This window comes from Nesoenas mayeri (assembly GCF_963082525.1).
Source record: "Nesoenas mayeri genome assembly, chromosome: 1".
In the NCBI taxonomy this organism is placed as follows: Eukaryota; Metazoa; Chordata; class Aves; order Columbiformes; family Columbidae; genus Nesoenas; species Nesoenas mayeri.
This window is the reverse complement of record NC_137541.1, coordinates 66,177,449-66,202,008: the sequence shown is the minus strand read 5'-3', so window position 1 is coordinate 66,202,008 and position 24,560 is coordinate 66,177,449. Positions and strand designations below refer to the sequence as shown.

Below are 24,560 nucleotides of genomic sequence, written 5' to 3'. Positions count from 1 at the left end.
TGTGAGCAGTGCCATCCAGGTAATCGGCTTACCTCACCTGCCAGGATCCATTTCCGAGGTGTGTTTTCCATATGACTATAAATAATAAAAAACCAGGAGCCTCTATATGTTTCAGTCTACATGTTCATTTCCATGCTTGATTAATAAAACAGTTTGTCATTCCACTCACTTGCCTATCTGTTCTGTAGACAAAATCTAGATACAGTTGCTGCAGAATATGTAGGGCTTTCTTTCTAAGGAAAAGGGCTATGACTGGAAAGAAGAAAGAAAATAGTCTGCTTGGCAGGGTGGATGTTCCCGTGGTGTTGGCTGCTTACTTCTTTGATTAAGCATAGGAATACTGGGAGAAGAGCAGTGATTCATGGGCAATGGGAGGAGACGTAGCTACGGTGGGGGTTGTTGAGGAGAGCAGTGATGATGTTCCCCTGACCTCGCTAGGTGTGGGAACTTTGAGGAGAAGCAAGTGACAGGTTTTGTCCTTTAGGGCTGTAACTGTGTGACAGAAGACCCTCTTTGCAATCTGTGCCACTATGGCTGCCCATCCTTGGGTCCCGCTCCCTTCTTGCGCTCCTCAGTCTCTGTGCCCTCATTCTGCCCAGAGAAGATACCAAAGGGCTGTCTTCTGTACTGTTAGCTAATGGTGGCGGACGTGCAGCAGGTCTCTGTGGTTGCCCTGTTTGGGCTTCTCCCTCAGAGGAGCAGAGGGGTGCTTATTCATTGCTAGTTCCTTTGTTCACTCCAGCAGGTGACAGGACCATGAGCGACACACAGAAGGGAAAGCTTCATCAGGCAAGTCATGTGAGAGCTGAACTGCATCTGTTCCCCTCCAGAAAGCTCACAGGAGATGTCCTCCGGGATGCTGATCAAAGACAGGACCGCAAACAGGAGCTGGAGACAGAAAATGAGGTGGAGACATCTTTTGGAAAGAGACAGGGAACGATAACTCCCCATGGGATGGAAGTCTGGGAGTGTGAGGTCAGTGACAGAGCCCACATTAGCAAGGTGATCCTTTCTGGGGACAAGCCAGACCCAGCCTTGTGTGGGAACAGCACCATTTGGATTCAGCAGATGGGAGAAAAAACCTACGAGTGTCCTGAGTGTGGGAAGAACTTCAGCCGGAGCTCATACCTGAGCCAGCACCAGAGGATCCACCTGGCAGAGAAACCCTTCAGCTGCTCTGAATGTGGGAAGAGTTTCACTCGCAACTCAGACCTGATCAAACACCAGCGGATCCACACTGGTGAGAAGCCCTACCAGTGCACTGAGTGCGAGAAGACTTTTAGCCAGAGGTCCAATGTGATCAGGCACCAGCGGACCCACACGGGAGAGAGACACTACCAGTGCAATGAATGTGGGAAGAGCTTCAGCCAGAACTCGCATCTCATCGTCCACCAGCGAAGCCACAAGGGTGAGAAACCCTTCCATTGCCCCCGGTGTGAGAAAAGCTTCAGCGACCGCTCCTCCCTGATCATACACCGGAGAGTCCACACAGGAGAGAAGCCCCACGTGTGCCAGGAGTGCGGGAAGTGTTTCCGAGACAGCTCAGCCATCATTCGGCATCAGAGGATCCACACGGGAGAGAAACCATACGAGTGCGCCGAGTGCAGGAAAACCTTCCGGCAGAGCTCCTCTCTGGTGACCCACATGCGAACACACACAGGTGAGAAGCCCTACAAGTGCCCCGTGTGCGGGAAAGGCTTTAGCCAGAGCTCAGCGCTCACCACGCACCGCCGGGTCCACGGAGGAAAAGCCTTGCCTGTGTACCACGGTGACCTCCTGCCCAACCCTTACCAGTGCGCCGAGTGTGGCCGGAGGTGCAGCGACCACTCCACACTGGCCAAGCACCAGACCACGCACGCCAAGGAGCGGCCCCACATCTGCGTGGAGTGCGGGGACAGCTTCCGTCGGAGCTCGGCTCTCAACGTGCACCTGAGGATCCACCGTGGGGAGAGACCCTACAAGTGTGAGGAGTGTGGCAAAACATTCAGGCACAGCTCGGCCCTTGGTGCCCACCTGAGGATCCATGCAGGAGCCAAGCCCTACGAGTGCGGGGAGTGTGGGAGAAGCTTCCGGAAAAGCTCGACACTTCAAGTGCATTTGAAAATCCACCTGGCTGAGAAACCTTATAAATGTACGGTGGGTAGGAGAACACTCACTTCACACTCACTTCTGCCATAGGGCTGGAGTGGGTGATCAGAGCAGGAAACAAAAGCGGTGTTTGGGGGGATCACGTGAAGAAGGTGGGTGACGAGAACCATGGTGGGAAGAGACTGACTGGAGGTGTGGTGAATGGTGTTAGGGATGGTTGCCTGACCCCAGGGGCACAAAAACCTTTAGGAGGTCTGGAAGCAGGGAGTTAGTCCTTGGAGCCGAGTGCTGGTAGTTTAGGAAGTGTGCTGGCAGCCTGAGGAACAGGAGAATGGCCTGACTGCAATGGAGTGTGCCCTGCATCTGGAGAAGAATGTGAGCCAGTCACTGCTAGAGCTGTGCAAATTGGCAACTGAAAAGAATGACCTACACTTGTGTGACTTCATTGAGCTTCTGGCTAAATCGAGGACTGTGAATATGTGGTAGAATAACAACTAGGAGAATCAGGGTTGCAAAATAACTTTCCAGCTGAAGTAAAGATCAAAATAAAAAGTGCCGGGTTGGTTCCAAGTCTGAAGTCTGGCTTGTTAGACACTGTAGTTGTGTCTTAGAAACTCTCTTTTTGCTACCTTCCCTTTTTAAAATTTTTATTCCCTTGTCCTGATAGGCCAAAGGGTAACAGTTCTAAACTAAAGGAGGGAAGATTCAGTCTAGACACAGAGAAGACATTTTTTACAAAATGATGTTGGTGAAACCCTGGCCCAGGTTGCCCAGAGAGGTGGTAGATGCCCCATCCCTGGAGACGTTCAAGGCCGGGCTGGACGGGGCTCTGAGCAACCTGATCTAGTTGAAGATGTCCCTGCTCATGGCAGAGGGTTGGACTAGATGACCTTTGAAGGTCCTTTCTAACCCAAACTATTATATGTTTTTTCATGAACATAACAAGTTTACTCAGTATTTGACAAGGTGCTTCCAGATCTTTTGAGCCTGAGACTCTGGAGATGAACCTGAATCTATTTGTCTTTTCTTCCTCTTTTCCAAATCTCACACGGGGCAATGAATTCCTACCTCCACACACAAAGCCTGGTTGATACGACAGCTGAATAACGCAAAACTGTCGCAGCAGTTCCCAGAAAATACGGATGTGGAAGCGTTTCCAGTTGGAACTCTGCCCATTACTAGTCTGTGGCAGCTTCTCCCAACTTTGTCCTTGCTGGTTTGATACACTTTCCAACCCGGGTCACCAACATGGGCAAAAAATGTGGCCTTACCTTATTTAACCAAAAAAATGTTCCCCCACCAGATGTCCTACTCAGAACTGGTACACGGTGATTTCCTACTGGTAGTCCACAGACTGTTTGCAATTTTGTAGTCCTTTTTATGACAGAGTAGTCTTCTTTAGCTCAGTATTGTTTGTAAAGTATTAACATATAAAACTCAACCTTAGCAGTTAGGCGTTATTATATTTGCATTTATTACTACGCTAATGACTGTATAGTACATAAACCTCCTCTATATTGCTATGTTTTATTACTGGTTCTGTGTTTCCATCTTAAATAAACCCATTTTTTTGCTCTGTATAACGCACTTTTCTGTCCTTGTGTATGATGGGAGGGAAATTGTAAACGGGGGTTGGCCCGTGCCGAGTTTGGTGCGGTGAAGAGCTTGTGAAGGGCAATCTGACCAGAAAGGGGAGGACCAGAGCTCACTCCTACATTGTTCTCTGAGATCATTTTCTTTTCTCTGAGCCTGGGTCTGATGAGCAGGTGTCAATCACAGGGCTTGGGGACCCTCCAGAGTACCTGCACCCAACTCTGCGGCTCTGGTGCTTTACTGGCAGCAGCAAGAGTGGGGTATTAGGAAAAATGTCTTCACGGAACGGGTTGTCAGGTGTTGGAACAGGCTGCCCAGGGATGTGGTGGAGCCAGCATCCGTGGAGGTGTTTAAGAGGTGTGTAGATGAGGTTCTTAGGGACACGGTTTAGTGCCGGGCTTGGGTTAGTGGTTGGACTTGGTGATTTTGGGGGTCAGCCAAACTGATTCCATAATTCTACGAAATGTATAGGGAGGGGCGCTACCAGCGGGCGCAGCAGCACCTATAGCAATGAGCGGCTGGCGGAACCGGGGTTTTATCAGGCCGGGCCTTCCGGAGCGTCACGGGAAGGGGGCGGTGCGTCTCCGGTTCGAAGCGGGGCGGCGGCGGGCGGGATGGACAGCGCGGCGGTGGCGGCGGCACCGGCCATGTGCCCGCAGGTGGCGGGCGGCGCAGCGCCGGGCCCGGGCGGGGGCCGCCGGTTCCCGTTCCCCTACACGCCGTACCCGATCCAGGAGCGGTTCATGGCGGCGCTGTACGGCGCGCTGGAGGCCGGACGGGTCGGGATCTTCGAGAGCCCCACGGGCACGGTGAGGCGGGGCGGCGGGCAGGAGCCGCCACCCGGGGGGAGGAGGGTGGAGAGGGACGGTGACACCGAAAAGTCGGCAAAAAGACTCCTTAGCGCTGTTTTGAAAGTGTTAAGAAGCAGCACTTTTACTGCCGGGCGCTCGGAGGATCGTTCCTCAAATCGAGAGTGCGCATGATTCGCATTTCTTGGTATTTATTGCATATACCTATTGCATATTCATGTGTTTCTACCGCTTAGTTAATACATTAAACACAAATTATTTACATAACCCCGCCCTATACTGGATGTCCATCTTTGGTATTCGAGTCTTCCTCAGGGGTCTCTAGTGGTCCCTGGTGTGTTGGCAGCCTGGTGCCCCCCTGGTGTCGGCTTCTTGAGCTCATTTATTGATCGTACACATTGTCATTTTGTGCTGCTACTCAGCAAAAGTCACGTAGCTTGCTCTTCATTTAGTGGAACATTCTGCTTTCCCAGCTTGCAAGCCAAGGGCGTCCCCACTTTGCCTCATGTCCAGTCTCTATAGAGCTATTGTTTCTCCATTGTGTTTCTGTTACATTATGCCTAGGGGTTTCTAAATTATTTCTGTACCTCTTACCAAGATGGTACCTGGGGAGAGGGGCCGGGCCTGGGGCTGGTGCCGCTCAGAAGGGGCTGTCACCGAGTCCCCAAGGCAGCCTGGTGTGCGTGTGGGTGACATCATTGCTCCGCCACGGGAGCCTCATCTCTCTGTTTTCTATGTCAGGGGAAGTCACTGAGCCTCATCTGTGGGGCCCTGTCCTGGCTCCGAGACTTCGAGGAGAAGAAGCAGCAGGAGGAGGCGCGACTCTTGGCACCCGAGGAGAGTGGGCAGGAGGGGACGAAGCGGCTGATGCCAGATGAGCCAGGGTGCCCAGACAGCAGGGACACTGCCGGGGAACCTGACTGGGTGACGGCCTTTGTGCAGAAGAAAGAAGAGCGAGACATGGTGGAGAGGCTAAAGGTTGAGAAATGCTGATTGTAGAATCATAGAATAGTTTGGGTTGGAAGGGACCTTCAAAGCTCATCCAGTCTAACCCCCTGTCATGAGCAGGGACATCTTCAACTAGATCAGGTTGCTCAGAGCCCTGTCCGGCCCAGCTTTGAATGTCTCCAGGGATGGGGCATCTACCACCTCTCTGGGCAACCTGGGCCAGGGTTTCACCATCCTCATTGTAAAAAAATTTCTTCCTCATGCCTAGCATAAACAGCCTCATATGCAGAGGATGGGTAAAGCAACGAGGCGTGAGGATAAGAAAGGCTGATAGCCTGGGTGCTGGCTGGAAAAAAAAGTGAGGTGCACTATGATGGAGGTCTTCGTCTTCTGCAGGACTTTTTCAGTTACGAGGGATGAGGCATTGCTGTGCAGCTTGCATAAGATAAGAAACTATACTGCTCTGAACGTGGTAACATACAATAGGTGTGCACTCCGGGGGAAAGGGATCGTGTACAAATGATTTGGTTTCAGAGTTAATTTTTTTCTATACCCAGGAATTGGGAAAGTAATTATACCCAAGGTTGAAGGACTAAATACACTTCATCCTTTCTTCGCTTTCCATTTATTTTAGGAAGAGCAGATCAAGAGAAAAAAGCGAGAAGATCGTCTTGAGAAAATTCGCCATAATGTGCAGTTAAAATATGCAGCAAAGAGAAAGGTGAGTTATTCCCCAGAGTTTAGAACTTTCTGTTTTGGTTATCTTTAGTGGTGTTCATACTTGTTTATATTTGCGACTTCACTTGGAATTTTCCAATCCATCTGTTTGGGGAGTTCTTTGTATTAGGTTGCTGAAATGGGCCATCCAAAATTTTTTGTTAGTTTTTCTTTTTAAAGTACAGGTGTGAAAAACAATTTGTGCATAGACAATTTCCTGTGACACTGCTTGTGTGTGGATAGAAGAGGCAGGTGTTCTAATGACCTTCTGTCCCTCTGCTTTTGTTTTAAAAAGTTTAATACTTTGATTATTTTTATTTTAAAGCTCTCTGTTTAATGAGCATTTATGAACACTCTGTACTTCTGGACTAAAACCTATAGAACTGTGATTAAATTTAAGATCATGGGAACAGAAGACCCCTCAAAAAAAGCCAGGTCAGGCTTTGGTTGTACTTTGCCCACCACTAGGGAATGATTGTAGTTGTTTACTTTCATAGCAAACATGATTCTGTTGTTCAGAAATGTCTCTTTTCCACATATAAAAAGTTCACAGATATTCCTGCCATTTAGATGGGTAAACTGGCTTCAGTACTCCTGACTCTAAGAGCTTTTCGATGGTATGAGCCAAACTTCCCAGAAATACCCACCTCAGGTCCCCAAACAGACAGATTGGCTGTGCTGCCAGGCTATTGGTTTTTAGTGTGCAGTGTCGTGTTTTAGTCAACTCCTGTCAAAAGAATATGGCAAAAATAGTGAAGGTTCAGAGGTGAATAGCAAATCCAAAACAAGTAGAACAAAGAACTTTTGTCTCTTAAGAGAGGTTGAAGAGCATGATGTGAGAAGCATGATAAAAAAAAAGAAAAAACAAACAAGAAAGCTAATGAGAGAAGTGTTACAGAGATTTGAAAAAGCAACTGATTTCATCTCCTCCGTAGTGCTTGCTAACTGCTTTTCTTCATAATCCCATGGTGAAAGAATGCTTATTGAAGTTGAAAGATACTGTTTTCAGATGGGAAAAAACAAGCTGTTCTTTAACAGAACGCAAAATTAGTCAGAACACTGTTCTTCAAAGTTTAATGACGTATTTTCAGAGAGGTAGACCTATGTTAGAATAAGAACCACATAACTGGAGAAAAAAGGGCAAGAGAAATCTTGTGCTCTGCATTCTGGAACAGGTGCTGAGTTGATCCTAGCCTTGAGTTAAGTGTGGATGGAGTATTTGATTATGTCCTTATATGTTTGCTTGGTTGGGTTTTTTCACACACGCTGGTGTTTTTCTCAGTCGTCTTTTGTGGGCCACTTGAAGCAACTAACACTGGATTACATTGATATTGTAATTTCAGGATCTAGGAGTTCAGGAGACTTTTTGCATAGAAGATTTTTTCATGTTTTTCTCTTCACAAGTGTGTGTCAGCAAGTCTTTGGTTGTTGGTAGCAGCTGTGGGGCTGAACAGCTTCAGACACCTTGGTGCATTTGCTTGTCCTGCTGGGGGTTTACCCCACACACCATTCCCTGTGTTACTGGGGAGGGTCTGTGCTGTCTTCCCATCTGTCTGTGTGCTACCTCTCTTTCTATAAGAGAAACTACGTGATCATGTGTTCCTTCCAGAGGTCTGAGGAGGATGAGACAAAGCGCCTTCTTCAGCTCAGCAAGGAGGTTCTTTCAGAGGGAGCTGGAGTGGATGGTCTAGAGCAGCTGGATCACGACGAGGAGGAGCTGATTCTTGCTGAATATGAGAGTGATGAAGAAAAGAAAACGGTATCTGGGTAAGGACAGGGAGTTCCATGCCAAGAAAATGTTTTCTGTGTAATTTTTGACTTGCATTAATTAAAGGGATTTTATGTGTCGTTATGTAGATCTGAAGTTTCTCCCCTATTCAGACTGTGTAAGGTAGTGGTTGTTCTGGGGATTTGTTTTGTTTTTTTAAGCTTTTATTCGACTGATCAGAGTTGACCTGAAGTCTTTTCTGACAAAGTGCATTTTTCTTAAAATGTGTGGCAATGTCTTGCCTTTATCCATGCTCAGTTTCCCAAAGAACACCTCTGGATGCTGAGTGAATGACTTGGCATCAAGTTCCTTGCATTCGAAAACCAAAATGGAACCCAGGGCATTGGAGGAAATTATCAGTCGTGCAGACTAACACTGGCATCTCTTGGTACGCTAACAGGAGAGATGTTCAGATTTCTAATGACCGAGCTTCCACATGAAAACCCCGTGCTCACTTTTCACTCTCATACATTTGCTTTATGCAGAAAGCCAGAAGCATGAAAAGTCAAATACATTTTAAATACAAATTTACTAATGAGTATTTAGACAGATCCTCCTGCCTTAAAAACTGCAAAACACGTTAACTACTTCATTTTATGTAGTTTATCAAACATTAAACTGCTGTTGCCTTTGAGGAACTCTATGGCAGCTAAATATCTTCCTGAAGCGTCTCTTTATGCAATAGCTTGAGGGGAGTAGATTGTCTCTAAAGGGAAAGTTTTACAAAAATAAATAAGCTCACCGAAGAATAATATAGAACTGAGTAGCTTATGCCTAGGGCTTACAAGCCCCAGATTTGAAAGAAAAAAATATGCTTGACATTGCTAAAGACACAGCCTTATGGACATTTTTCTTTTAAAGAGCAAGGCTTGAGCCGATTGTGCATATATACACTATTTTTAAAAAGTTGATTTTTCTTTAACCTCCTGAGTTAAGATGTGAGGCTTTTCTTGAGATGACATAACCATCTCTCCTGAGACCTGTCTCTTGTAGTGGAGCATCATTTGATTCTAACTGTCAATGATCTGCTGAAAGGAAAAGGTTTGAGCTTTCTCTTTTCTTAGGCTGGAAGAAGATGACGATGATGATTTGGAAGAGGAGCACGTGACTAAGGTGAGATGAGGAAAGTAAATAGTGCCAACACTTAGAACAACATAGGAGTGCGCAGAATTATGGCTTCTTTGCACCCTTCCCAGGGTCATCGATACAGAAGGATTTAGGAGCTAGCAGCCAAGAACTGCCAAGTTTGTTGATGATAGTGGCCAGTTTTGCTGTGCTCATCTCCTTCTGGACCACACTGGCTGCTTAGGCAGCTTGCTCTGCAATCACTGCTGAATTTTTGCTGTGACTTGCTGTAAAAGCACGCTGCAATAAACAGCTTTTTATTACTCTCCAATGGCAAGTCCCTGTTTTTATAGGGACCATGGAAAATTAAATGGAAACATGGCCAAATGCATAGGAGAAAGAAAGATAAGGCTGTTGACCTCAATGGTTATAAGCTGACGTTCAACCATGTGCATTCCCTTGTGTTTTTGAAGGTTTGAGCAAGATGTACCTTGTTGAGGTGCTTGGCCGTGTGCTTGCGGGTTTGGTTTTAAGTAGGGGATTTGCTTCAGCAATAGGACAAGGGGGCATGGGCTTAAACTCTGCCAGGGGAAAATTAGACTGGATATTAGGAAGAAATTCTTTACAGAGAGCATTGGTCAGGCATTGGAACGGCCTGGCCAGGGAGGTGGTGGACTCGCCGTCCCTGGAGGTTTTTAAAGTGAGGTTGGACATGGCACTTAGTGCCATGATCTAGTAAACAGACTAGAGTTGGACCAAGGGTTGGACTCAATGATCTCTGAGGTCTTTTCCAACCCAGTCGATTCTGTGATTCTGTGATTCTCCCTGTCTTCCCTTTGTGCTTCCTCATTGCAGATTTACTACTGCAGCCGCACTCACTCCCAGCTGTCTCAGTTTGTGCGTGAAGTGCAAAAAAGTCCTTTTGGCAAAGACACCCGTCTGGTCTCCTTGGGATCCAGGCAGGTAAGTGGAATTTTTCGCAAGTGACCCAGAGTGCACGTTAACTTAGTGTGAGATACTTTCCAAGGAGGCGTGTGGATGTGACGCCACAGAAGGCATCTCAGGAATTGACTGAATCTCCCATTGAAAAACTAAAGCTGTCAAGGGCTGTGACACAGATCTGAGTGATGCACGTTTTTCTGTGAGCCGTGCTTTGGCCATTTACCCTTTGATGTATATGCAAAAATCTGTTTTACCTTTCCTGATGTGGAATATTACAGATGTCTGAGTCACTGGGAAGGTGGTCCTCTTAGTATTACTTCTGGAAGCATTTTTTAGAACACCTCATTTTTTTCTCCTTGCTAGATTTTTATGGGTTTTGAGCATGTTTATAGCAGTTAGTATGTGCAGTGTCTGACTGATAGACTTTTCCTTTTCCTTTTTTCATTTTGGAATCAGGCCTGCTTTAAAGAAACCTTTCATTTTACAGCAAAGGGTGCACAGGGGGCACTAGGTGCTTAATGACCCCCTAACGCTTCCTCTTTTGCATGTCCAAGAACCTGTGTGTGAATGAGGAGGTGCGACGCTTGGGGGCTCTCCAGCTCATCAATGACCGCTGCATGGAGATGCAAAAGAACAAACACGGTAGGAACACTTGCAGCCTGGGGAAGCAGTCGCTGAAAATGCTGATCTGAGACTCTGGAGACAATGTGATCTGCCAGTCAGTTCTCTCTCTGGCAAGACTGTCTTGGTAGGAGCTTGGAAAATGGCAGTTTGGAGAAGCAGAGCTAGAGATCCTTAGTGCTTTGACTTTTCTTGTCCTCCAGGATAGGATGCTGAGATCTCTATGTATATGTATGAGTGCCCTAAGTTGGTTGGGACTTCTTCAACAGAAGAATGCTTGTCTTTAGCTCAGTACTAGAAATGTTGGAAAATGCCACGTGGCTAAATCTAACTGGCAAGAGTAGCATACATTGTGGAGATGGAATTGTTACTGCTGAATAATCTTTAAATAGATGGTAGGTCAAAAATACACATGACAAAGCCGGCCTTGAAATCCAAGAGGTTCTGCAAAGGAGTTGTTTTAGGCTATTGTGTTGTTCCTCATAGCTTGCTTTTGATTTCTGCTGTTAGAAAAGAAGAGCGATGAAGAGACGGAAGGGAAGAAGAGGCGTGTGAGTCGCACTGTATGCCCCTTTTATTCCTATGAGCAAATGCAGTTTCTCCGCGATGAAGTTCTAGTGGAAGTGAAGGATATTGAGCAGTTGGTGGCTTTGGGAAGGGAGACCAAAGCCTGCCCATATTATGGGAGTCGATACGCCATTCCTGCTGCTCAGGTAAGGTGTACACGCTTTTAGTGGAATTAATGACAGGGCCTCTAAGAATAAACCAATTGCCTGCTCGCCCCGGTGCTGTTACTCAATATTGTGGGAGTTTGTAAACAGCCTGTGTTTCTGTCAGCTGTAGTTTTGCTGAGAAAGCAAAGGAAAATAAGAATACCAATTTGAAATTAATAGGGAGGCTCTAAGTATGTCTCAGCATTCTGAAACACTTGAAAGGCTCAGTAACTGTGAGGCAATACTGACATGTGGGCATAATCTTTGCTCTTGCCACTGCTCTTCCTTGCTTGGTTCTCTGTCAGAAGACACACTTTCAGTGCCTCCGAGGGGATCCGGAGGGTAACCTGAGCCACTATGCATTTGTAGCATAAACATTTGTCTTTAGCTTGCATCCCAGTGCCCCTCTCAAGCACATGGTCCTGTCCCTTTTCCCATAATAAGAGTAGGTAACTTGATTGAACTCTGTGAGGTCATCTGACACGGGCGTTTAAGGAGTTGTTGGGGAGCGCCCTCAGTTTGTAATGATGAGAGCCAGAATCAGGGCAGTGTGTGCTTCCTCTGTAGCTGGTGGTGCTGCCCTATCAGATGCTCTTGCATGAACCTACCAGGAGCGCTGCTGGGATCAAGCTGAAGGACCAGGTTGTAATCATCGATGAGGCCCACAACCTCATAGACACCATCACCTGTATCCACAGCGCAGAGGTCAGCGGCTCTCAGGTGGGTCATAGCCTGGCCTGATAATCATGAGCAAGCTCTGCGTCCAACAGGCTGCCCTTTCTTGACTCCTACCTAGTAATAGCTCCTTTTTTCCTTCATGTAGCTGTGCTGTGCCCACTCCCAGTTGTTGCAGTACATGGAGCGATACAGGTGAGGATCTCGGAGGAAAATAGCACAACAGCGGCCGGCAGTGTGGATGCCCGGGCTTGTCTCATGCCTGCGGAGTATTTATTGCTTTTCCCTGGTGGAATGTTATTTGCATTAATACTTCTGCAGATGAAAAGCCAATTGCTTCATTATCTCTGTTTAGATCCATCTAAGTCAGGCTCTTGGGACTAGTATTAAGCAGTGAGAAGGGGGATACCCTGAGGATTCTGGCTTTCCCTTATACTCTCCGTTCTTTTCCCAATATCTCACTCTAATCACTCCTGCTTTGTGATGCAGAGTTTCGAAAGATTCAGTCTTTTCTGTCTCTCCTGAACCTTAGTCTTTCATGCGTTGACTGGCATTATAGCAGAGGCAGTAAGGAAGCTATGCAGAGGAAGCTATGTGTGATTTTTGGCTCAGGCCAAATCTTGCATCTTTTCATCCCTGCAGGGATTGATTATTGTGATCAATGCTAATAACTTTGAATTTGTGGAGCATTATTGCAACAGGGACTTGAGACGTCACTGCCATTGTAATAAACAAACTGTAATTAATGTGTGAGGAGAAAAGAGATGGTAGAAACAGTGTGGTGTGCAGAGATGAGTGCTTTGGCGTGACCTTGGGCAGGACATCCAGGGATCTGTGCTCTGTCACCAACAGGGAGAGTGAGCCTGAGAGAAATCATTCTTGGTTCCCATCTCCTCAAAATGAATGAGAATTCAGGTTCTTGTCTCTGCAGCTCAGCTGCTGTGAGTTACTCTCTGAAGATGTTTTGGGGCCTAATACCTGTCTCATTTTTGATAGGAAACGTTTGAAGGCAAAGAACCTGATGTACATTAAGCAGATTCTGTATTTGTTGGAGCGGTTTGTGGCCATGCTGGGAGGTAAGCAAACCTATTCCATCTCCAGGGATGCTGGTTAGACTCTGAGCTAGTTGGTACTTCCTCAGGGCACTGTCCCACTTCCCCCTCTGCAGAATCTGTGGGGAGATGTTGCTCATGTATAGGTTCAGATGCCAGTAATTTTATTTCTCAGGCTGTTTTGTAACATGGGGATGTTGACTGGTATCTTCCTGAACCCCTCTCTTTGTTTCATTAGCTGTGGAGCAGTAGATGACATCATAAGTTGGTAGAGGCAGTTTCCCTCTGTTTCTGTGGGGTGTTCTGATGTGATTATAGTTGGTGACAAGGTAGGGTGTTAAGTGAGGAATACAACAGATGTGTGACAGTGATCAGGACAGCACAAGAGCTGCACAGAATAAATCTTCTCCTGGGTCAACAGGTGGCATGGCCTCTAGCTGTGTCAGGTATGCCTCTGCAGAGTGAGTCTTTGTTGAGCTTTGTTGAGGCACCTTTCCTTTGTGAAAAAAAAATCCTATTTTGCTGTGATTTTTAAATCCACTGGCATTTGCAGGGCTCCTTTCCTCTAATGCTCTCTTTGTGAGAACACAGTGTGCCTGGAGAAGAGCCTGTCATAAGTTCATAAGGAGCTTCCTCCTTGGCCAAGGGAAATGCAGCACTTGGGGGGCAGAGGTGTTGTGATGTTTACTTCTCTTCCCACCCTGTTCCTGCTAGTCCTCTCTTCCCCACACTCAGTTAAGTCCTTTCATCAGAAAGATGCAGCCTGTGTACAGCTTCATGATTGAGGCTGCATGAGTGAGATGTGAGGTGGGTGTTAAACACCAGGACACAGAACACAGTGAGTGGCAGCAAGTAATCCTGTTCTGGCTGTCGGGGTCTGGGCGTGGAGCTGTCCTCAGGTTTTCCCCTCTTCCCAATTGTCTGGCAGCCTACATGTCTCCCAGCTCCCCGCTGCTGCACTGAGGAGGAATAAGGGATGCATTGTCCCTGTCCCTTCGTCTGTGCAGTGTGATGACTACGTCGTGTGTGAGGATTTGTATGCGCCCTCCCTACCTGCTGCCTCCTGCTATAGAAGGAATGTAGGTGGTGTTTCTTAGGATGCAACAGCATGCTTGTCCTGCAGTGTAGGGCTGCTTTACAGGGGAAATGAAAACTGTGCAGGAGCTGATATTGTGTCTGTGTAGCTACATTTTGCAAAGATATAGTTATTTCTTGGTTTTTGTCCTGATGTGGTGTCCCCTTCAGCTCAGTTGTTAATCTCTCACTTCGTTTTTAAGACAGACCCATTCCTTGAATCGGTTTCATGTTTTCCAGGTAATGTGAACCAAAATCCTAGCTGTCAGGCAGTTTCCCAAACAGGTAAGACTGAGGTGAACATCTGGGTTATGCAGCCATCAGACAAGGACACAGAGATGGGCAGTAAGGGGCTGCAGGCCCAGCAGCTAATAATTTTTATTCTCCTTGCCACACTTTCTTTCAGGGACACTGCTGAAATCCATCAATGACTTTCTGTTTCAGAGCCAGATTGACAATATCAATCTCTTCAAGGTAATGCAAATGTTGTCATCTGCTAGGTCACTGGTGATGGTGACTTTTTCAAGGTTATCAGAATGCGTGTGTAAGAGCTGGAAGTAGAGCCAAGGTCCACATGGTGGGATCTGCTTTCTAGTAGATTCTCCCCAGTGTATAGATCTCTCTGCTGCTGTCTGGATGACAGTGCATTAAATCTGGATAGATGGTCCTGGGGTAGAGGGGAGCAAGCAATTAAACATGTATGAGTGCAGAGGCTGCCTGTAGGCAAAGCTAAACTGTAAGGGCTGAGGGTGAAGAAACTACACTGCTCCAATAACCTGACCCACCCCTTGAACCACCAAACGCAGCACCTTAACACAGGGCGTTTCCTCTCTGGCAGCAATGCCTTTGTAATAAACTGTTGTCTGGGAGGCAACACTCATGAAGAACTGTGCGCTCCTCCCCAAGAGCACAGCAAGAGCAGCAAGTGATATCCCAGCTGGACAGGGATCCAGGGCAATGGGATGGGAGAAGGGATGCTGAATGCCAGTTCATTTTTTTTACCTCTCTTCCTCCAACAGGTTCAGCGTTATTGCGAGAAGAGCCTCATCAGTAGGAAGGTACTGCTCCTGAGACTTTGTGATCAACAGTGTTCAAATGCTGTTTCACACATTAAGTTTGAAGTGGAAGACGCAGCAACTGGGGTGGGAGCCTGTCTTCTCCACTCTGCTCTGCAAAAAAAATGGTTCCTGCAAAAAGCACTGTATGGACAGGTTGCCTTTAGCTTATATAGCAAAGAAGCATACAACATGGTGTACCACAGTATTCCAGTGGGTGCTAGTTCTGTGCTGCTTGGCTTCAAACTCGCCAGCCTGGTAGGCTGTACTGGGGAAAAAAGCATCAGAGACGTGTTTTGATTTTGATTCAATGAGTGAAGGAACATAATGGTTGCTCTAGGCTGACAGATACTGATTGGGCTGGTTTGTGAACACCTACTAAAGACCTTTATCTGTGGCAGGCCAGAAACCTGGTTTTATCTTGTCTGATTCCTGCTGTTGGTAGTCTTAATCCTACTGGCTTTTGCTTGGCAGCTTTTTGGGTTTGTGGAGCGATATGGAGGCCCTGCCACAGCTGTGAAGACCAACAAGGAGAACCAGAAGTTGGGTGGTTTGCAGAACTTTCTTCTGACACTCCAGCAGGGATCTGATAAAGAGGGTGAGTTCAGACATCCTCCACTTGTGCATCTGCAGACGAAGTGAGGATGTGGAACCTGCATCTGTCTGCCTGAGGAAAGGGGAGGCAGATTTGAAGAGCAACAGACTGCAGAAGCTGTCCTGTGCAGGTGTTCTAATGTATCTGACTAGATGACCTAGGCAACCATACATATGATTAGAAGATCTCCTGAGGTCCCTTTCAAGCTGAAGGATGTGATTCCATGTTTACGCTGCATGCACTCAAGCTTTGCCCTGCTGTGACCTGTTGGCTCTGGGACCTGAGCTACCATGGGTGGCTCTGTTTAGTGGTGCCAGCTACAAAAGCCACATTATTTTTTCCTAGCAATGAGACAAAATTTGTGTTTTCTTCTCTATTGGGTCTTTGTTCTCTGCCTGTGTATGCAGACCAGTTATCGGTTTCCTGTAGAAAGGACCCTTCTGTATTTTGTGCTTAGTCCCTGTCTTCAGAAATGTGGCCTAAGTTGCCTGCTTCTTGTCTCTTCTGGCCAGCCGGGACTCTCCAGAGCCCTCCCGTGGAGGCTGAGAATGACCAGCTCCGAGCTGCCTCTCCACTGATGCAGATTGAAGGATTTCTCGCAGCCCTCACGAATGCAAACCAAGATGGCCGAGTCATTCTCAACAGGCAAGGTACCAGAAGGGGTTGGCTGGGGAGAGGTGGCGAGAGTTGCCTGCAGAGCACATCACCAGCAGCGAGGAAGGAGATCCTGGGCCTGGGGGGAACCTCCAGCCTTGCTGGAACATCTCTGTGCTTGAGAGGATCTATAGGAGGCCAGAAAAATGATCAGAGGGCTGGAACAGCTCTGCTTTGAGGACAGGCTGGGAGAGTGGGGGTTGTTCAGCTTGGAGAAGAGAACGCTCCAGGGAGATCTTATTGTAGCTTTTCAGTACTTGAAAAGGGGCCTGTAAGAAAGATGGGGACAGACTTTTTTAGCAGGGCCTGTTGCAACAGGACAAGCGGTGATGGTTTTAAACTAAAGGAGGGGAGATTCAGGATAGACACAGGGAAGAAATCTTTTACAATGAGGGTAGTGAAACACTGGCCCAGGTTGCCCAGAGAGGTGGTAGATGCCCCATCCCTGGAGACATTCAAGGCTGGGCTGGATGGGGCTCTGAGCAACCTGATCTAGTTGAAGATGTCCCTGCTCATGGCAGGGGGTTGGACTAGATGACCTTTAAAGGTTCTTTCCAACCAAAACTATTCTATGATTCCTGATGCAGACTAACAGGCTTGTTCTGTGTGAGAACTCTTATGAACCCAAAGGAATTCTTAGCCAAGGGCATTGGGGCCAGGGTTTGCAGAGCCCTGCTGCCACTTTGGATGTTGATTTTTGTCTTGTGATTTATTGCACCTCTTCCACAGCTCCAGGAAGATTAGGAAGCAGCAGGTAACTTCCAGGCTGGCGTTATCTGCTGCTGTCCCTGGCAGCATTCAATAGTAAGCCCTTGTTTTGAGAGGTGGGGACCAGGCAGGGTGCCCAGGGCAGGAGGAAGAATCTCTCATATCCCTGAGTGTGTGTCACAGCTAGTTCCTGATGCTGTGTCTCTCCTTTTCCCAGGCACAGTTGGCCAGAGCAGCCTCAAATTCCTCTTGCTGAATCCAGCTGTCCACTTTGCCAAGGTGGTGGAAGAATGCCGTGCTGTAATTATTGCTGGGGGCACCATGCAGCCGGTGAGGGGATAAGGATGCTGTGCTCTCGGGAGGTCTCTGGTGCTATTTGCAAGCAGGCATGGGAAGAGGGCAGCTTGGCCTCCCTGGGGTGTGCTCTTCTTCTAGTTTCCCCTGGCATGTGTGGGAAAAGGCCTCTCCTACCTGCCCTTTTGTCTCCCTGGTGCAGCTTCCCTGCATGAGGCATCACATTGCCTGTTCATGCGGAAAGCTGTAGGTGTAGGGCAGGATTGCCCTTGTCAGTCTTTCTTGTCTTCAAGACAATGCTAGCTGAGGCTGAGCTTGTGGTGGGCTGAAACTAGCATGGGTAGCAGTCTGAGGACCTTGTAAAACCATCTGACCTTCTCAAGGGACAGACATCCCACAGGGACCATCCCGTAGGGAACCTTTCAGGAAAATCAGAGCCTCAGTCTTGGCATGGTGGCAGGCAGCTTATCATCCTTCTCCCGTTGCTTTAGTGTGTAAGAGACTGTGCTCATGTTGTACAGATGCAGTGGGATGTGTCAGATATCCCAATTATTTATGTTTATCCTGTTCCTGGAGACAAATGTCCTGAAATTTCCTCTTTGCACTTGTGACACAAGATGGGAGGAGGGTGTAAAGTGCAGGACCTCCTTTTTGGAAGGCCACCATTCCAACTTTGAACCTTTCACACTGCAACTTTGGGAGAGCACACAGTTGCAGGCTCAAGCTATGGTCTGTGCTGTGCTTAGGAGTCCTGCTAATGGGGTTTTTGCACCTGGGGAAGTCTGAAATTGCAGTGTGTTGGGCCAAGAGGCTGGGTGGTTCCAGGCAAGGGGGGCCCTGACAAGGCTCAGGACCACAGGCATTGAAAGGGGACACTCCCTTCCCTTCACCCTGTTCTGCTTGGGCCAGCTTGAAGGTCTGAGTCAGGAGCTTGGCCAGGCGTTGGCAGGGAGCAGGGCCTTGGGACCGGGCTCTGGCAGAGGCCGCTGCCGCTCCTGTCCCAGTGGAGGAGGCCATGGGCACTGGTGGCTGTGACAGAAGGGTCACGGTGCTCAAGGCCAGGCAGCTGTGCCAGTACTGGAGGTCTCAGCTGGGCAGTGGCTGATTTTGCAGGGTTGATGCAGCCCCTTTTCCCTCCATGTGCTCTTGGGCTCCAACTCGCCTCCCAGCCCTGGCTTGTGCTCTCAGCATTCCCGTGCCTTTGGTTTGCTCATGATGGAGGTAGCATATCTCCCCAGCACCCCACCAGCTCTCCCTCGACACTGGTGCTCAAGAAGCAGCGTTGCTGATGTAATGTCTTTTGGGATGCTGGTGCTTTACCTCTCTTTGGCTTGTGATTCATAGGTGGCTGATTTCCGAGAGCAGCTGCTGTCCTGTGCTGGTGTGGACCCTGCACGTGTCGTGGAGTTCTCCTGCGGTGAGTGTGCCGGCGTGGCAGGGAGGTGTTGTAATCCATGTCTGCGGGATTTGAGTGCTGCAGGTGGCCTTTAGTGCGGTTTTGTCAGCACTCAAAGCAACGTGGCATCTTTCGTGGGCCACTCTGAGCAGGCCCAGTGTCAGCAGGCAGTGTGCCATCTTCCCAGGGGCTCAGGGAGTGGAAGTCAGAACAGATGAGTGACTTAGGCAAATGTGTGGCTCACTGCACACAGGTAAAGCTGTTCAGCTGGTAGGGTCTGTGCACACAGCAGTGATGTTGACTCTCACTACTTGTTTTTGTCTCCAGGACACGTGATTCCTCCAGAAAACATTTTGCCCATAATCCTCTGCAGTGGTCCTTCCAACCAGCAGCTGGAGTTCACCTACCAGACGAGAGACCTGCCCCAGATGGTCAGTCTTCCCGTTGTTCCCTTTCTTGGTATCTCTTTTTCGCTTCGCATGCTTATGTTTCATAGGACAGCATGCTCTCTGCTGGAAAGGTGAGCTGATCAAAAGCTGTGCCAGGGGAAATCCATGGGATTTGAGGCAGGTGTGTTGCCACATAATTGGGAGAGAGGAGCAGCAAAAGGGGTTTTGATCTGCCTGTTCAGAGGTAGCTATTGGAGATGAGGAGTACTAGCAGCTCGTTTGGCTGTACTGACCCTGTGTTTGCGTGCTGGACATCAGAAGGAGATTTCTGACTGTGCTTCACAGTTTGTAGGGCTCAGTGACAGTGGAGTCTGGCAGCCCTGCAGCGTGGAGCCCAAACTATAGGGGTGGCAGCAGATGCTTCTGCAATTTTACCATCCTTTGGTGGGCCAGTAAGCACCCAACGCCAGACACTAGATCTGCTCTGCCCTTGCTGGATCTTCACCAGATGTGCTAGCTAGCTCTCCACATCTGTTCTAGTGTGACAGGTCCCATCCACTGTGACCACATCTGGAATATTGTGTCCAGTTCTGGGCCCCTCAGTTCCAGAAGGACAGGGAATTGCTGGAGAGAGTCCAGCACAGGGCAACAAAGATGATTAAGGGAGTGGAGCATCTCCCTTATGAGGAAAGGCTGAGGGAGCTGGGGCTCTTTAGTTTGGAGAAGAGAAGACTAAGGGGGGGACCTTATTAATGTTTATAAATATATAAAGGGTGCCATGAGGATGGAGCCAGGCTCTTCTCGGTGGCAAACAATGATAGGACAAGGGGTAATGGGATCAAGCTGGAACACAAGAGGTTCCACTTAAATTTGAGAAAAGACTCAGTAAGGGTGCCAGAGCACTGGAACAGGCTGCCCAGGTGGGTTGTGGAGTCTCCTTCTCTTGGAGACATTCAAAACCCGCCTGGACATGTTCCTGTGCGACCTCATTTAGGCGTTCCTGCTCCAGCAGGGGGACTGGACTAGATGATCTTTTGAGGTCCCTTCCAATCCCAAACATACTGTGATACTGTGACAACAGACATAAACCCTTCTTTCCTGAATAATCACTGCACCACAACAGTAACAGAAACCCTGGATTCAGAGGAAAAGCCAAGCAGTGAAGAGCTTTTTGGTAATTCCCAACTCCCATAGAGAGCACTCTTCGACCTGGCGTATTTTCCCACATTTTTCCTTCCCCCAAGGCATGTCACAGGGGAGGTGTGATCCTGGCGTTGAGCACAGAATTGGAGTGGCATTAGCTGGAGTTTATGTCAGCTGCAATATGCTCTTGTCTCCCTTGCAGATGGATGAGACAGGCCGAATCCTTTGCAACCTGTGCAACGTGGTGCCAGGGGGTGTGGTGTGCTTCTTCCCCTCCTACGAATATGAGAAGCAGGTCTATGCACACTGGGAGAAAACAGGGCTGCTCACCCGCCTGGCAACTAAGAAGAAGGTAATTGTGCAGGCAGAAGCAGCTGGTACTTTAAATGGAGGTTTCAAAACTCAAACAATTATCTATGCATTATGGGCCTCTCTTGCTGAGTTGTTCTCATACTCTGCACAGCAGAGTGGATATTTATCTAGCCAGCCCCTCCAGTAATGAATAAATGATGCTTCCTGGGTGGCTGATCACTGAGCTGGGATCTAAATTAGATTAAATCTAGCTATAGATTCTTTAAGTGCAGCCTGTGTAGTGGCCATGGGGGGAGACAATCCTTGCTTTTCATAACCAGCAAGCTTGTTCCCGTGTGGCTGGGGGCCTGTTCATGTTGAGCTCTTATAGGGAATTTTTTTTCCCAGGCTCAGCTGTGTGTCCCTTGAACATGGACCAGTACAACTAAAGGGTAGGCAGAATGGGACCAGACTGCATTTTGTAGGACAAATGGTGTTCTTCTGGTAGAAGTACAGAATGGAGGATTGAAAGACTAGCAGTGGTGACTCCTGTTGGAGAAGTGAGGAGAAATATTAAATGGGAAGATCACTGCAAACATAAAATCTTTGCAATGAGTCTCCCAAGTATTTGAAGCTTGAGCATTGAAGATCAGGCAGTCCAGCTCTCTCAGAGTGTGGGGCAGGGATCTTGGATCATGTGCCAGGGGCGGATAAAAAGGAATTATATGTAGACTGGCTGTGACTTTTGTTTTACCAAACACTAAACGAGTTACCATATGGATTAGGAGAGCACATTCCCAGGTATTTCATAGCCTTGGTGTGGGCATTCTGGCACATGGATCTGCCTGTAGGTTTCTGTGGTGGAAGCTTCTCTGTGTGTTGGTACAGCTGTCACTCATAGTGCCTTTTAGGTGTGTTCTGTCAGGGTCCCATGGTCTGCCTGGTGCCTCCAAGGCTTTGTGCCACAATCACGCAGTTTGCTCTGCCTTTCAACTCTGATTTGTTCTTGTTTGGCCTTTGCAGTCTCCAGCAAATTGGATATGCGTTAGCAAAACAATTTAGTAGAACTGCAGCAAGTGTGACTTTCAGCTGCCCACACACAAGATCATATCATAGCAGAGGAAGGTTAAAGTCTGTCTTTGGGTAGCTGTGGTGAGATCACACTGAGATTATATATAAATTACACAGGGAAAATTAATTTAAATCAGAGGATTAAATAGCTGTTGTTTAATAAGTTAAATAGTCTTGATTTGTATATGTAATTGCCAATTATTTTTCTACTGAAAGACTCACTCTGGTTGGTAAAATTTGATCGTACTTGCTAGCCATGAGAAAATACATCCTTTAGGTTCTTTACTGTCATACGGAAGACAGATGTTGCATCTCTTGTTTACTAGGAAAACAACTTGTGATTTAGGCCAAGGTGCAGCATCTATCAAAATGCAGCTCAATTAACTTCAGGGGCTTTCAGTAACTAATTAGGCATGCTAGAATAACATAAAGAAATATTACTTTTTGTATGCTTTGCATACAAAACTTATTTATTCACTGGGGAAGGGGAGCTATTGCTTGGAATTAATTGGTGATTCTAATTGATTGGTCCTGTCACTGTCTTTCAAGATCTTGCAGCTGGAGGGTCTCTCCACCTCATTGTATCTTTCTTCATAGGTGGAAGAGGTGCTCATTGCCTTTCAGCTCTTGGGTGACTTTTAACTTCTTGCAGAATTACCCAAGCCTGCAAAGCTGAAAAGGGAATGTTGGAGGGGCAGGAGCAGCTGCTGCTCCCTTCAGAGCCCAGTTGAAAAGTGCCATAGTGAGCAAGCAGTGCTTTTTCAGGATGGAAGGGAAAGGTGCTGGTTGTTTTTTTACAGGCAATTTGCCCTTTCCTGATCTTAGCTCCATGTGCTGGGAGTAAAATGATTTGCTTTCTTCAAACTGTTTGCTTCCTGTTGCTGCAACTAATGCACTGTGCCTGTGACAGATCTTTCAGGAGCCTAAGAAAGCCAACCAGGTGGAGCAGGTGCTGGTTGAATACGCCAAGTGCATACAGGTGAGCTGAGCTGGCAGGAAGGTAGCATCCCAACTGCGTGAGGGGATGCTGCTAAAGTGGGCACTGCAGCATCTGACAAGAGGGGCTCTAGTTCTAGTGTGGGGAGCATTTCTGAAGCACAGAAGTCCTCCCAACTCTGGTTTAAGTTGCTGGTCTCTCTCTCCTGCAGCGCTGCAGCCAGGCAGGAGGGCAGATGACAGGGGCCCTGCTCCTTTCAGTAGTCGGAGGCAAAATGAGTGAAGGGATCAACTTCTCAGATGACCTGGGCAGGTAAGGTGGCTGCTCCCTGGAATGTGACTGCTGGGCTTGTGATGCTGTGACTCCAAGCAGGATGGACTTGCATGATAGAAAATCCTGGGGAGCGTGGGGCTTGGGCTGATGTTACGTGTTGTAAAACCCACTACTTTTCATGTGAGTAATGCAGTGTGGCTTGCTGTGCTAGATAATCCCTTGTTCTGGCACCCTGAATCCCTTTGCAACTCTTGGCTCAGAATGTGCTTGTCAGACTGCTGTGCTTTATTGCCGCCTTTGGTTTTCAGGGCTGGCTGTCTTTCAGGGGTGCAGTGACCTCTAATTTATCAGTCTATTGGCAAAGTGCTCTAGGATGAGACATTAAGAATAATGCAGTCCTCCCTTGCCCCTTGCAGGTGTGTGATTATGGTGGGAATGCCTTACCCCAACATTAAATCTCCAGAGCTCCAGGAAAAAATGACTTGGCTTGACAAAACAATGGTAACACAGACACACCTCCGCCTGTTTTCACTTCTGCTTTTTAGTATTAACTTTCCTCACAGTACATGAGTCCCAGGGCTTCGTTTGAAGATATTTTTTTCGTCTCTGAGCTTTCCCTCATTTCCCAGACTGTGTGGTACTGACGGCACAGCCTTCTCCACACTGCACGTGTACATGTAGCTGTAAACACAGGGAAGAAGCTCAGTGGAGGGAACCATCACCAGGGCTTGCTGAACTAAGGGGAACAAGGTCCCTTTGCCCCAGAGGAGGTGGCAGGGTGGTAGAAGCTGCTTGCCAGGATCACTTCTCCCTTTGGCTCACTTGTTCTTTCTCACTGCCCAACTGGGGATGCTGTTCCTGGGCAGCTGGGGACAAGTGTTCTGCTTTCAAGGGGCTCTTGGGCTGGCTCTTTGTGGATGCTCGACATGGTTTTCTGACCGCAACCTTTCTTCTCCCCTTCCTTACTCTCAGCGTGGGATCTGCAGGGGTAAAAGCATTTGTCTCACTTTGTCCATAAGAGTCCCTAGTTTGATTTACATCTGCCTCACGTTCAGTCTTACCTGTTTCTTCTTTCCAGCCAAGAGCTGCTGGCCAGGCCCCTAGCAGAGTGCTGATTGAAAACCTGTGCATGAAGGCAGTAAACCAGTCGATAGGTAATTCATCCTTCCTTGGACAGGCTGGGGGATACGAAACATGACTGCGCTGAAATAGGAGGGTAGGGAAAAGGGACGCAGTACCATTCAGTCTAAGTACAGATGACGGGAACATGAGCTTCCCTGCCTGAGAACAAACACTTGAGCGGGCTGGTTTAAGGTGGTTGTACTCTCTATACAGGGAGGGCCATTCGCCACCAGAAGGACTTTGCAAGCATCCTGCTCCTGGACCACAGGTACGCCCGCCCTGCCATCTTTAACAAACTGCCGCAGTGGATCAGGGAGAGGACCCAAGTGAAACCGGCGTTCGGGTCAGCGTTTGCAGAATTAAGAAAGGTCAGAACTTGTATCTTATGTACAGCTACCAAAACTGTTTCCCGCTGTACTCTACTCAAATCTTCACTTAAGGCCAGGAACAAACTGTCTGGTTTTGTGTGTTCCTAGTTCCATCGAGGGAAGTCGGATGCTTCATTGTGCGCGCCAGAGAACAGGCTGTAGGTCAGCTCTGTGAGCTGCACCTCTGAAGCACACTCAA

General features: G+C 48.0%; 1 protein-coding gene across 1 annotated transcript; it reads left to right on the top strand.

Annotated features, from left to right (window-relative positions):
• Positions 1 to 4,409: 4,409 nt before the first annotated feature.
• On the top strand, positions 4,410 to 24,523 carry DDX11 (DEAD/H-box helicase 11; the record flags this gene model as incomplete). Its single annotated transcript, XM_080340608.1, has 26 exons — positions 4,410 to 4,490; positions 5,232 to 5,468; positions 6,073 to 6,159; positions 7,765 to 7,922; positions 8,988 to 9,036; positions 9,844 to 9,951; positions 10,485 to 10,572; positions 11,062 to 11,264; positions 11,832 to 11,984; positions 12,088 to 12,134; positions 12,936 to 13,015; positions 14,306 to 14,350; positions 14,472 to 14,539; positions 15,085 to 15,123; positions 15,595 to 15,718; positions 16,228 to 16,365; positions 17,295 to 17,407; positions 18,716 to 18,788; positions 19,095 to 19,198; positions 20,502 to 20,651; positions 22,572 to 22,640; positions 22,810 to 22,910; positions 23,288 to 23,372; positions 23,950 to 24,025; positions 24,207 to 24,361; positions 24,470 to 24,523. The coding sequence occupies exons 1-26, from the start codon at positions 4,425 to 4,427 to the stop codon at positions 24,521 to 24,523; spliced, it is 2,670 nt and encodes an 889-aa protein (XP_080196734.1). The 5' UTR covers positions 4,410 to 4,424.
• Positions 24,524 to 24,560: the final 37 nt, after the last annotated feature.